Here is a 12,595-nt window from a genome sequence, read left to right as displayed (position 1 = left end):
AACAGAATGGGACTTGGTTCCTCCCTCAAGATTAAAAGAATTAATCCTCTACTCAGTACACCTGCATTATAGCTTCACTAAGGCTGTGCCTCAAGTAGTAGGTGACACCTACTGACTGACCTGTGGCAATTTGTTGACAACTTTTACTGTACTTTAAGGTCATAGCTGAACACCTTGGAAATTATATTTCTGAGATGACTTAGAATAACAATGTTTCTTTTTATAAAGGACATTCCTGTCAAATGTTGTATTTTAGTACTATGACTTTGGATCATGAAGATGCAGTCACAGTGTCAGATTTCCAAATATCAGGATGAAACACTGCAGGCTTAACTGAATGGTCAGCTTGTTATGAATGACATTTAACTGACATACATCTGTAATTTTATAGGTTTTTATTTTATCAGGTCAATGGATTAATTTCTATGTTAAAATAGCAATGACAGGAATGCTGCATTATTGCAAAGTATTCAGGCATTAAAGTCACAGACAGTAATTTCTCAATTTCTGTAGTGATCTGCAAGAGTAAATTTCATGTGAAATGTAGACCTGCTGAATATGTACAACAGCTGAATGCAAATGTAATTTTCCTTTTCTGCAATGTTCTGTGAAACAGCCTTTGTGTGCCTACTCTGTTTAGCTCTTTGAACAAAGTATCGTATTTTCTTTAGGAAAATCCTTATGTGATGCTAAAACCAAACTACCAGGAATTGGAGGGAAATGATCGCTATGAGGGGTTCTGTGTGGATATGTTGAAGGAGCTGTCAGATATCCTGAAATTTCATTACAAAATTCAACTGGTAGCTGATGGTGTATATGGTGTTGCAGAGTCCAATGGCACGTGGACTGGAATGGTTGGTGAGCTTATTTCAAGGGTAAGTACCGAACAAAACAAACACAATGGCAAATGAATTATAAAGACTAGCTTTGAATAAGTTGAGGCTAAGTAGTCTTTCTCTGTAACTGAGGATCATGTTGATGCTAACAGTCATGCACTTCAGTGAATAGGCAAATCCTGGAAATTAAGCAATCATTTGAAAGGTTTCACTTGCAAGTTTCACTCCTTTGTACATTGAGAATATTAGTTCATTTTATGTCAGTGAATATATCATCAATATGAAAGCTTAATTGCAGGGAGCTCTAATGTATATCTGTTTCAAATCCCTGCTGTCAGCATCACAAATTACCAGGTGAGCAGTATCATTGTAAAATGTAGAGGAGAAGTAAATCACATCTCGTTTTAGGGCTGAATGTGTTCCTGTGCTAATGGATTTTTACTGTCCTCTCCCCATAATTCTCTTTCCCAATTGTGCTATCACCAAGTATGACTGTTAAAACATAACTGATAAAGTTTGGCAAATTTAACTTAGAAGTTTCACCTAGGAGTCTTTTAAGACACAGGGACTACCTTCCTCACAGCCCTATGGCTGCATGGCTGTGCCTACATGCCATGCAGTGTAGGGATTTAAGGAGGCAGTCCACCACCTGGGCCTGGGAGGCAGGGAAGGCATCAGGGCACAGTAACAGGGGCCCAGGTCCCTACGGAAAATGTGGTGTTCAGGTTGGGACCTGGGGGCCCAGGCCAAGAGTAACACTGGGCCCATGATTTTTATCCCAGCCCCTATTCACTGTAACCTAGTCAAGGACAATTAGTGATGCTCAATAATTTGGCCTTACCAGCAATGTGCACATCCCATGGATGAATAATTTTTAAAAACTTCCATTATATGTTTAAAAACACAGTTACAATATTTTTTTTTAACAAAGTCCATTCCTAACAGCAATGTTAACTTAGCAATCCTAGTTAACTTAGCTGATGGCAGCAGCTTTTATGTGTCCAATTTATGTAAATCAGTCATTATCTTGTATACCACTATAAAATCTCCCATCATTTTCTTTGCTCAGTCAAGAACAACACGGCCTTTTAAACTTCACCTTGCAGCTAAAGTCTCTCATCTGTGGCACCATTCAGGTAAATCTCTTATGCACCCTCTTGAGGAGCTTCACATGTTTCCTAAAGTGTGGTGACCAGAACTGGACACACTGCTGTAGTTGTGGCCCAGCCAGAATATGACTTCCCTGATTTTTGTACCCAATACCTCTACTTGTTAATCCCAGGATTTTACATGCCTTGCTGATTACATTCTTAATAGCATTATCACCTTCAGTTTCTGTTGCAGTTGATTTATATTACCTTGATTGTTTGCCACACCTCAAAAGTGATAATCATTGACAAATTTTAAAATTTTATGCACAATGACTTGGAGCATATTGGAATTCATATTTGTCAAGAAAATAAGTGGTTTTAGCACTAACCCTTGGAGTAACACCACTGTCTAGCATCTTGTTGTTTGATTAATGGTCACTTACCACAACACACAGATTCCTCTCCCTAAGTCAATTTTTCATTGAGGTTGACATTGACACACCTACTTCATGACACTGATTTTTGTTAAATACTGTTTTGTGATAATTTGTCAAATTATTTCTTAAAATCAGCATGGATAACATCCCATTGCCTTCATCACCTTCTGTGTTATTTCATCAAATAATGTACTCAGTGAAGCGCGATCTGCCCTTTACAAATCTGTGTTGTATGTCTTTAATTCAGATCTCTCAAGTGCCTACTAATTTTTTTTTGATTATTGTTTCTAAAATTTAACACACCACTAACATGAAACTGATCAGAACTGTCACTGCTTCCTTTTTTGGCAATAAGGGTGCTACATTTGCTACTCCTCAACTCTGTAGCACTTTTCCCATATCTAGGGAAGGTTAGAACATTATGGCAGAGCGTTTCACTAACCTCAGCTCAATCTTCCTTATTCTGGGATTCTAAACTTATCAATCCTAACCAACTTCTCTATTGCACCAAGCTTATTTATCAATTTTCACTGCATCCACCATCTTTACCATTTTATCTTCTATCAATGTTTTGTCAGCACCTTCTTCCTCCATAAACACCAGCCCTGGGCTAGCTGATGGGGCTGGGTCATGGTAGGTAGTTCAAGGGAGTTGGGAAAGAGGCTGAAAAGCAGGACTTCGAGGGTAGTAATCTCTGGGTTACGACCACTGCCCTGGGACAGAGGTGATCTGTACAAGAGGGATGCACTTAAACTGGAGGGGAACTGATATCCTCACAGAGAGGTTCACTTGTACTACTCAGGAAGGTTTGAGCTAGAGAGTCGGGGCTGGAAACTAGAGCAGCTGGTCAGCCAGTGAAGGGATTGAGGAGAAGGTAGATGTTAAGACCAGTAAGTCAGAAAGGAACTACAGGCAGAGACAGGTAAATGAACACAATGGTACTAATGGGCTGAAATGTGTTTATTTCAACACAAGGAATATTATAGGTAAGGCAGATGAGCTTAGGGCCTGAAGCAGTACATGGTACCACGATGTTATGGCCATTACAGAGACTTGCTTGAGAGAGAGACAGGATTGGCTGCTCAACATTCCAAGATTTCATTGTTTTAGATGTGACAGAGAGAAGGTAAAAGCGTTGGAGGAGTTGCAATACTAATCAGGGAGAATGTCACAAGGACAAACTGGAGGGCTCATCCACTGAGGCAATATGGGTAGAGCTAAAAAATAAGATGGGTGCAATCACTCTGAAAGGATTATATATAGGCCCCGCAGCCACTGAGACATTGAGGAACAGATATGTAGGCAGATTATGGAAAGGTGCAATAAAAACAGAGTTGTCAAGTGGGTGACCTTAACTTCCCCAGTGTTGACTGGGACTCCCTTGGAGCAAGATGCTTAGACGGGGCCGAATTTGTTAAATGCATCCAAGAGGGCTTAGAGTCATACAGTAGTACAGCCTTCAGCCCAAACTGGTCAATGCTGACCATGGTGCCCACACTGCAAGTTCCAATTACCCGCATTTAGTCCACATCCCTTTAAACCCTTCCCATTCATGTACCTATCCAGATGTTGCTATTGTACCTGCCTCAACCACTTCTTCTGGCAGCACGCTCCAAATAGTCACCACTCTTTACGTGAAGAAGCTGCCCCTCAGATCCTTCTTAAATCTTTCCCCTCTCACCTTAAACCTATGCCTTCTAGTTTTCAAATCCTCATCCCTGGGATAACGACGATATGTATTCACGCTATCTATGTTCCTCATGATTTTGTACACCTCAATAAGGTCACCCTTCATTCTCCTACATTCCAAGGAATAAAGCCCTATCCTGGCCAACTTCTCCCTATAACTCAGGCCTACTAGACCTGGTAACATCCTCGTAAATCTTCTTTACACACTTTCCAGTTTAACTGTGTCTTCTATAACAAGGTAACCAAAACTGTACACAATATTCCAAGTGCGGCCTCACCAACAACTTGTACAACTGTAGCATAACGTCCCAATTTCTATACTCAATACCTCGACTGATGAAGGCCAACGTGCTAAATGCCTTCTTAACCACCCTGGCTACCTGTGACGCTGCTTTCACTGAACTGCTTTTTGAAACAGTATGTGGATAGTCAAATTAGAGGAGGGACCATACTGTACTTTGTATTGGCTAATGAGCCTGGCCAGGCTACTGACCTTTCAGTGGGAGACCATTTTGGGAACAGTGATCACAATTCCTTAAGTTTTAAGATAGCTACGAATAAGGATAAGTCAGGACCTTACGGGAAGGTACTGAATTGGGGGAGGCCAAATTAAGTCAGTATAGGCAGAAGCTAGGCAGTGTTAATTGGCAGGAGCTGTTATTCAGCAAGTCTACATTTCACATGTGGGAATTGTTTAAAGATCTGCTGATGAGTGTTCAGTACCAGCATGTTCCAGTGAGGAGGAAGGACAGGGATGGCAAGATAAGGGACCCTTGGATAACGAGGGAGGTTGTGAATTTAGTCAAAAGGGAAAAAGAAGCATATGTAAGGTTAGGAAGGTAAAATCGGACAGGGCCTGACAGAAATATAAAGAAAGCAGGAAAGAACTCAAGCAGGCAATTAGGAGAGCAAAAAGGGGGTCATGAAATGACCTTGGCAAGTAGGGTTAAGGAGAATCCCAAGGCATTCTACGGGTACATTTAAAAACAAGAGGATAACTAGGGAGAATGTAGGACCACTCAAGGATTAAGGAGGGAACTTATGCTTGGAGGCAGAGAATGCGTGTGAGATCCTAAATGAGTACTTTGTGTCAGAATTCACCCAGGAGAAGGATATGGAGGATAGCGAGATTTGTGAGGTGCATGCTGATATGCTGGGGAATTTTGAGATCAACAAAGAAGTGGTGTTAAGTCTCTTGAAGAGCATTAAGATGGATAAGTCCACAGGGCCTGTGGTATTTAACCGAGGTTATTGAGAGAGACGAGAGGAGATTGCTGGGGCATTGACCAAGATCTTTGTATCCTCAGTAGCCACTGGAGAGGTCCCAGAGGACTGGTGAGTAGCTAATGTTGTTCCTCTGTTCAAGAAGGAAAATAGAGATAATCCAGGACACTATAGACAGATAAGTCTCACATCGGTGATTGAGAAATTATTGGAGAGAGTTCTTAGGGATAGGATTTACGCACATTTGGAAAAGCGTGGCCTAATAAGGGACAGTCAGCATGGCTTTGTGCAGGGTAAGTCATGTCTTACTAACTTTATTGAATTTTTCAAGGCGTTGACAAAGGTGATTGATGAGGGTGGAGCACTGGATGTTGTTTACGTGGATTTTAGTAAGGCTTTCATGGTAAGCTCATCCAAAAGATTAAGATGCATGGGATCCACGGTGATTTGGCTGCATTGACTCAGAATTGGCTTGCTCATAGAAGACAGAGGGTAGTGGTGGAAGGGTAACTTTTAGGCTGGAGTTCCATGACTAGTGGTGTTCCGCACAGATCCGTACTGGGACCCCTGCTGTTTGAGATGAATGTAAATGACTTGGATGAAAATGTAGATGGTTGGGTTAGTAAGGTTGCAAATAATACAAAGACCGGTGGAGTTGTGGATAGTGTAGAAGGTTGTCAAAGGATACCGGTGAATATAGATCAGTTGCAGATGTGGGCGAGAAATGGCAGATGGAGTTTAATCCAGGTAAGTGTGAGGTATTGCATTGTTGAAGACCAAGTATTAAGGAAAAGTGCACTGTTAATGGTAGGACTCTGAACAGCATTGATGGACAGAAGGATCTTGGGGTTCAAGTCCATAGCACCCTGAAAGTGGCCACGCAAGTAGGTAGGGTGGTAAAGATGGCATTTGGCATGCTTGCCTTTGTTGGTTGGGCAATTGAATACAAGAGTCAGGGTGTCATGTTGCAGCTTTATAAGACTTTGGTTAGGCCACACTTAGAGTATTATGTTCAATTCTAGTCACATTACAGGAATGACGTGGAGGCTTTGGAGAGGGTGCAGAAGAGATTTACAAGGATGCTGCCTGGATTCGAGGGTATGAACTATAACGAGAGGCTAGAAAAACTTGGGTTGTTTTCTCTGAAGCAGCAAAGGCTGAGGGGAGACTTGATAGAAGTCTATAAAATTATGAGATGCACAGATATGATTGACAGTCAGAATCTTTTGCACAGAGTTGAAATGTCTAAAACTATGGGGCATGCATTTAAAGTGAAAGGGGGAAAGTTTAGAGGAAATGTGAGGGGCAAGCCTTTTACTCAGAGAATGGTAGGAATCTGGAAAGCGCTGCCGGGAGTCATGGTGGAGGCAGATATGATAGGGACGTTTAAGGGATCTTTAGATTAGCACATGAATATGCAAGGAATGGAGGGATATGAAGAGGGCAGGCAGAAGGGATTAGTTGAATCTGGCATCATGTTCGGCACATCATTATGGGCTGAAAGGCCCGTTCTTGAGTTGCACAGTTCTATGTGAGTAGATCAGGATTGGAAAGACTGGGCCAACTGGATCAAGTTAACCTGCTGAGGGAGGCTGGTGTGCCTAGCTTGAGATGAATACTTTAATTCTCTGGTCTTGTGTTAATGGTCAAACTTTCATGACTTTCAAACTTTCATGTAACCCCAGAATTTACAATAGGAGGTAGAAAGAAAACAGGGAATGACAGGTTGGTTAGCCTGACATCAGTTGTAGGGAAAATGTTGGGTCCAATATAAAAGATAGCAGCACATTTGGTAAATAGTAACAGGATCAGGCAGTCAGCATGGATTTATGAAAAGGAAATCAAGGTCAACAAATCTACTGGAGTATTTTGAGGAAGTAACTGGTGGAGGTGATAAGGGGGAGCCAGTAGATGTAGTTTATTTGGACTTTCAGAAGGCTTTTGATAAGGTCCAACATAAAAGATTAGCATGTAAAATTAAAGCGCATGGGTTTGAGGTTAGTGTACTGACATGGATAGAGAACTAGTTGGCGGACAGGAAACGAAGAGTAGGAATAGGTAGATCTTTTTGAGTAGCAGACAATGACTAGTGGTGTACCTCAAGGTCAGTGTTTGCACCCTAGCTATTCACAACATATATTAGTGATTCAGATGAGGAAACTAAATGTAATATCTCCAAGTTAGTTGATGGCACAAAGTTGAATCAGAGGATGATCTGTGAAGAGGATGCAGAGATGCTTCACTGTATATTGGACAAGTGAGAGGCCAAATGCATGGCTGCTGAAGTATAATGTAGATAAATGTGAGGTTATCCACTTTGGTAGCAAGAAAGGAAAGGTAGGTTATTATCTGAATAGCGATCGATTAGGAAAGGAGGAGGTGCAATGAGAACTGTGGTGCATGGTCAGTGAAAGTAAGCATGCAGGTGCAACAGATCTTGAAGAAAACAAATGGTATGTTGGTCTTCATGGGGAGAGAATTTGAGTACAGGACCAGGCAACTCTTGCTGCAATTGTACTTCGGATTGGTGAGCTCACACCTGGAACATTATGTGCATTTTTAATCTCCTTAACTGAGGAAGGATGTTCAGGCTATGGACAAAGTTCATCAAAGATCAGATTGATTCCTGGGATGGCAGGACTGATGTATGAAGAGAGACTGGATCAGTTAGGATTATATTCACTGGAGTTTAGTAGACTAAGGGCGATCTCATAGAGACAATAAAATTCTAACAGGACTGGACAGGATAAGTGCAGGAAGGATGTTTCTGATGGCTGGATAAGCATGAGTCACGGACTAAGGATATAGAATCATGGAATCCCTATAGTGCAGATAGAGGCCATTCAGCCCATTGAGTTTGCACCAACCCTCTAGTGAGCCTGTGGAATTCTGTGCCACAGAAGGCAGTTGAAGGCTAAATGGAACAAAGGGTTTGTGGAGAAAGTGGGGACAAGGGACTGAGTTGGATGATTAGCCAAGATCATATTGAATGGTGGAACAGGCTCAAAGTATCGAATGGCCTATTCCTGATACTATTTTCTATTCCTATGACCATTTTTCACAATCCAGTGATAAAATACTAGATTTAATTCATTCAGTGCCATGCCTTTGGCTCTGAACTTGGTTTTGAACATGAATTATGAACCCAGCTCCATAAACGCCAGACATTGAATGCACTGTTAGTGCTGCAGTGCAAACTCAGGTTAATTAAAACGAAAAGGCAGAATGCCAGACAGTCGTTTTTCCCGTCCAGATGCCGCGAGTCCTGCTGAGCTTCTCCAGCATTCTCTATGTTGGCTTTAGATGGAAGTTCCAGTCAGGGATTCTGGGGAATTCCCATCATAGCACAGTCTGAAGGAATTGCTTAGGAAATTGAACTTTCCACTGGGTAGTTCCACTATGCATTGATTCCTCTGAAAGTCTCCATTTGAATCAGAGACTTTAGATGCTTCTGATGAAATCAAGTAACATAGTTTGTCAGGATAACTTAAACCATTAAATACAGAGTCTAACTCCTGATTAAATAAAAACTAAAAGAACTCAGATGCTGGAAATTTGAAACAAAAACAGAAATTGCTAAAAAAGCTCAGCAGGAACTCCCCCCACCCTACCTTCTGCATAAGAAAAACAAGTTCTTCCTCCCTACCATCAGATCAGAGGAAGAGTCACTGGACCTGAAATGTTGACTCTGATTTCTCTCTACAGATGCTGCAAGACCTGCTGAGCTTTTTCAGCAATTTCTGTTTTTGTTCCTGAGTAACAATTACATTCCCCATACTTACATCAAACACCCCTAGCTGCACATCCCCCAGACTTCTTACAACTCTCCACCCCAGGATCCCTCACCATCTCCACTCCCCAAGAACCAAATCCCCTCGCCTGATCCAACCCTCCTTTCATCATCCTCTTCTTCTGCTGGACACTCCAAGCTGCTGCCAATGCCTCAGCAAACCCAACCCTTGCAGCACTGGAACATCACTTTTGCGTAAGATTGCCACTCCCTGGAAAATCTGGCCCGATACTTGAGTTCATTGTCATAGCCAAGTAGTCCCTTCTTCACTGTGCAACGCCAGTATCACAGTCTTGATTAATATGAGACCAAACTGATTGTCTCCTATTATCCTATTGATTGCATTTTGAACGCCTTATAAAGTCATCTTTTCCTGGCAACACATCTACATTATTGATCATGCTTTCGTTTACACATTCAAGCATCGTGTAATTTTTGTTTTACCATTTCACAATTATGTATTAATTATGGAAGTCGTACATTTTCAAAATGTGTTGCTTGCATGACAATGCATTCGTATAATAGCCCTGACAATTTGTGTTAAAGTTTAGTTCTTGCAATGTATAAAATTGTTACTCTTACAATTGTATGCAAAAACATTGCAAAAATGCATTTGAATGTGATGACCCAGAAGGTGTTACAAAAAGTAAATGTGTGAATGAAGCTTGCCATTGGAAAGGAGAAAATTGATCAACAACTGGTGACAGAGAGGATTCCACAGTGAGATGTGAATTAGCACGAATGTTGAGTGATTTGTGTAGCTCCGTCATTAGTTTCCTGAAAATAGCACTTAAATTCCCAGTGAGTTTCTGCACGATTCTGTTTGCACATTAATTACCCATTAAACTCGCTACAGAAAAGAATTAAGTATTTAGTCTTATTCCTTCAGATAGTGAATTGTCAGAGATTTTAAAATTATCATTGTACAGTGATATCCTGAAATATCTGGCCCTAATTCTTATACTATGTCCCCTAGTTCCAGAATCTCCAAACAATGGAAATAGTTTATCTTTATCTACCTTGTCTTTTCCGGTTAATACCATGAAGACTTCAATCAGATCACTCAACCTCCTGAATTCTAGAGGAAACAGGCCTAATTTGTATAACAAAAACAGCAATTGCTGGAGAAACTCAGTGAATCTGGCAGCATCTGTGGAGAAAAAAGTCAACTGTCAGAATGTATATAATCTCTCTTCATAACTTAAGCCCTGAAGTTCAAGTATCATTTTTGCAAACCCACACTCTACTCCCTCCAAGGCCAGAATATCTTTCCGAAGGTGTGGTGCCCAGATCTGCTCTCAATACTCGAAGTGGGGTCTAACCTTGGTTATGTATAACTGCAGCATAACTTCTGCATCCATGTACCAGTCCTCTAGATATAAAGGCCACCATGCCATTAGCTTTTTTGACTATTTCTGCGTCTACTCATGACATTTTAAAAATCTATGCACCTGAACCCCCAAGCCTCTTTGGACATCTACTGTATTTAACCTCATACCACCTACAAAGTACCTTGATCTTTTTTTTAGTCCAAAATACATAACCTCACACTGCACTGATTGTAACAAAGTCAGCCAGTTGGACTTCACGGAATTCTTGATCTGGGCCGTTAATCTGATCCAATCAGGAAGCCTGGCTAACAGATTAAAAAGAAAAGTGTCAAAAATACTGCCACCCTGAATACGGACACTGAAGAAACAGTACTAAAGTCAAGGACTGTTCATGTGTAAATAAAGGCTGACTCAGTGACGGGATACTGGCCTCTGTGGAGTTATTTCATGTACTTACTTCACAAAGGAAACTGAAGTATAATGTAGTTTTGTCCATTCACTTGGTCTATCAATACCCTTTTGTAATTTTATGCTATTTTGTACACTGCTAGAATGCCACCTAACTTTGTATCATCAGCATATTTGGATATGTGACTTTCTGTGCCATTAACCAAGTTGTTGATGAATAATGTGAATAACTGAGATCCCTAAGACAGATCCTTGTAGGACACCACTGGTAATATCCTATCAATTTGAGTACTTACCCATTATCTCTAATTTGTCACCTGTCACTCAACCAATTTCCCAGTTATGTCAGTAATTTGCCCTCAATTCCATGGCTTCTACCTTAGTTAACATGTGAGACCTTATCACATGTCTTCTGTAAGTCCATATATACAACATCCATAGACATTCCCCTGTCAATACCTCAGTCAACTCTTCAAAAATTCAATAACCTAACTCATGTATCCATGCTGGCTTTCCCTGATTAACTGAAAGTTTTCAAGGTGTTCATTTACCCCATCCTTGCTTATAGACTCCAGTAATTTCCCCACCACAGGTGTTAGGCTAACTGATTCATAATTCCCTGGTTTTCCTCTTTCACCCTTCTTAAAAAGCAGAGTGACATTCAATTTTCCTGTCCAGCGGATCGACTCCTATATCTAGGGAACTCTGAAAGATTGTAGTTACAGCATCAACGATGTATTGTCCTACTACCTTTTAACACCCTCAGATGGAAATCGTCAGGCCCTGGGGGTTTGTCACTCTTTAATTCCATTAATTTCCTCATTACCAATATTTTACTCATGATTTTATTCAGTCCCCGTTCCTGTTCCACTGTTAATTTCCTCCAGACTTTGGGCAGTTATCTGGCTTTTCTCCTGTAAATACTGAGGCAAAGAATTATTCAGCATGTCTGACATTTCCATTGTCATTGACAATATCCCCACTTTGTCTTTAGTGGGTCAACATTGCTCCTGACCACCTGCTTTCCCTTTTTGTAACTATAAAATATCTTCTTTGTGATTTTGATGTCCTTTTCAAGTTTCCTTTCATAATCCCTTTTAGTAGCTCTTAAAATCTTCTTTGTGGTCCTTTGCTGGTCTTTGTCTCTGTACCATTCAACAGGATCTATGCTGTTTTGTGCATTTTTATAAGCCCTTTCTTTTAGTTTTATGCTGTCCCTTATCTCTTTAGTCGTCCATGGCTTTTTTTTTGTGAAGTGTAGATTACCCCTTCAGGGCTACAAACCAGTTTTGTATTGTGTTACACGTTTCTTCAAACATCCTCCACTGTTTATAAGTTGTTTAGCCGAGTTGGCTGGACAGCTGGTTGGTAATGCAGAGTGACACCAAAATTGTGGGTTCAATTGCTGTAACAGCTGAGGTTCCCATGAAGGACTCTCCTTCTCAACCTCTCCCCTTGCTTGAGGCACGGTGACCCTCCATTGTCTCTCTAATGGAAGAACAGTGCACTGTTCTGCAGTTGTTTTACCCATTAGCAAACTTTCCCATTTTAAGTGTGGACAGGCTCTGTCTCATCTCATTAAAGTTAGCCTTGCCTAAATCTAGAACTCTAGCAGCTGATACGTGTTTTCACTTTCAAATGCTACATTGACTTGATCATGTTATGATCACTTTGATAAATGTTCACACATAATTAGGTTAAGAATTAAATCTGGCTGATTACTCCTGACTAGATCCAATATTGTTGTCCCTTTTTTGCATCTAGGACATATTGCTGTAGGAAACAATTC

General features: G+C 40.8%; 1 protein-coding gene across 1 annotated transcript in view; it reads left to right on the top strand.

Moving 5' to 3' along the window:
- The window catches only part of LOC109937336 (glutamate receptor ionotropic, kainate 4), a 152,845-nt gene that overhangs the window by 102,814 nt on the left and 37,436 nt on the right, over positions 1-12,595 (top strand). The window contains exon 12 of the mRNA XM_048615532.1: positions 672-875. Coding sequence (XP_048471489.1) covers positions 672-875 — 204 coding nt within the window. The remainder of the gene's footprint in view (positions 1-671; positions 876-12,595) is intronic.

This window comes from Rhincodon typus, chromosome 32 (genome assembly GCF_021869965.1).
Source record: "Rhincodon typus isolate 14 chromosome 32, sRhiTyp1.1, whole genome shotgun sequence".
NCBI classification, from domain to species: Eukaryota; Metazoa; Chordata; class Chondrichthyes; order Orectolobiformes; family Rhincodontidae; genus Rhincodon; species Rhincodon typus.
This window is presented reverse-complemented; position numbering and strand designations above follow the sequence as displayed.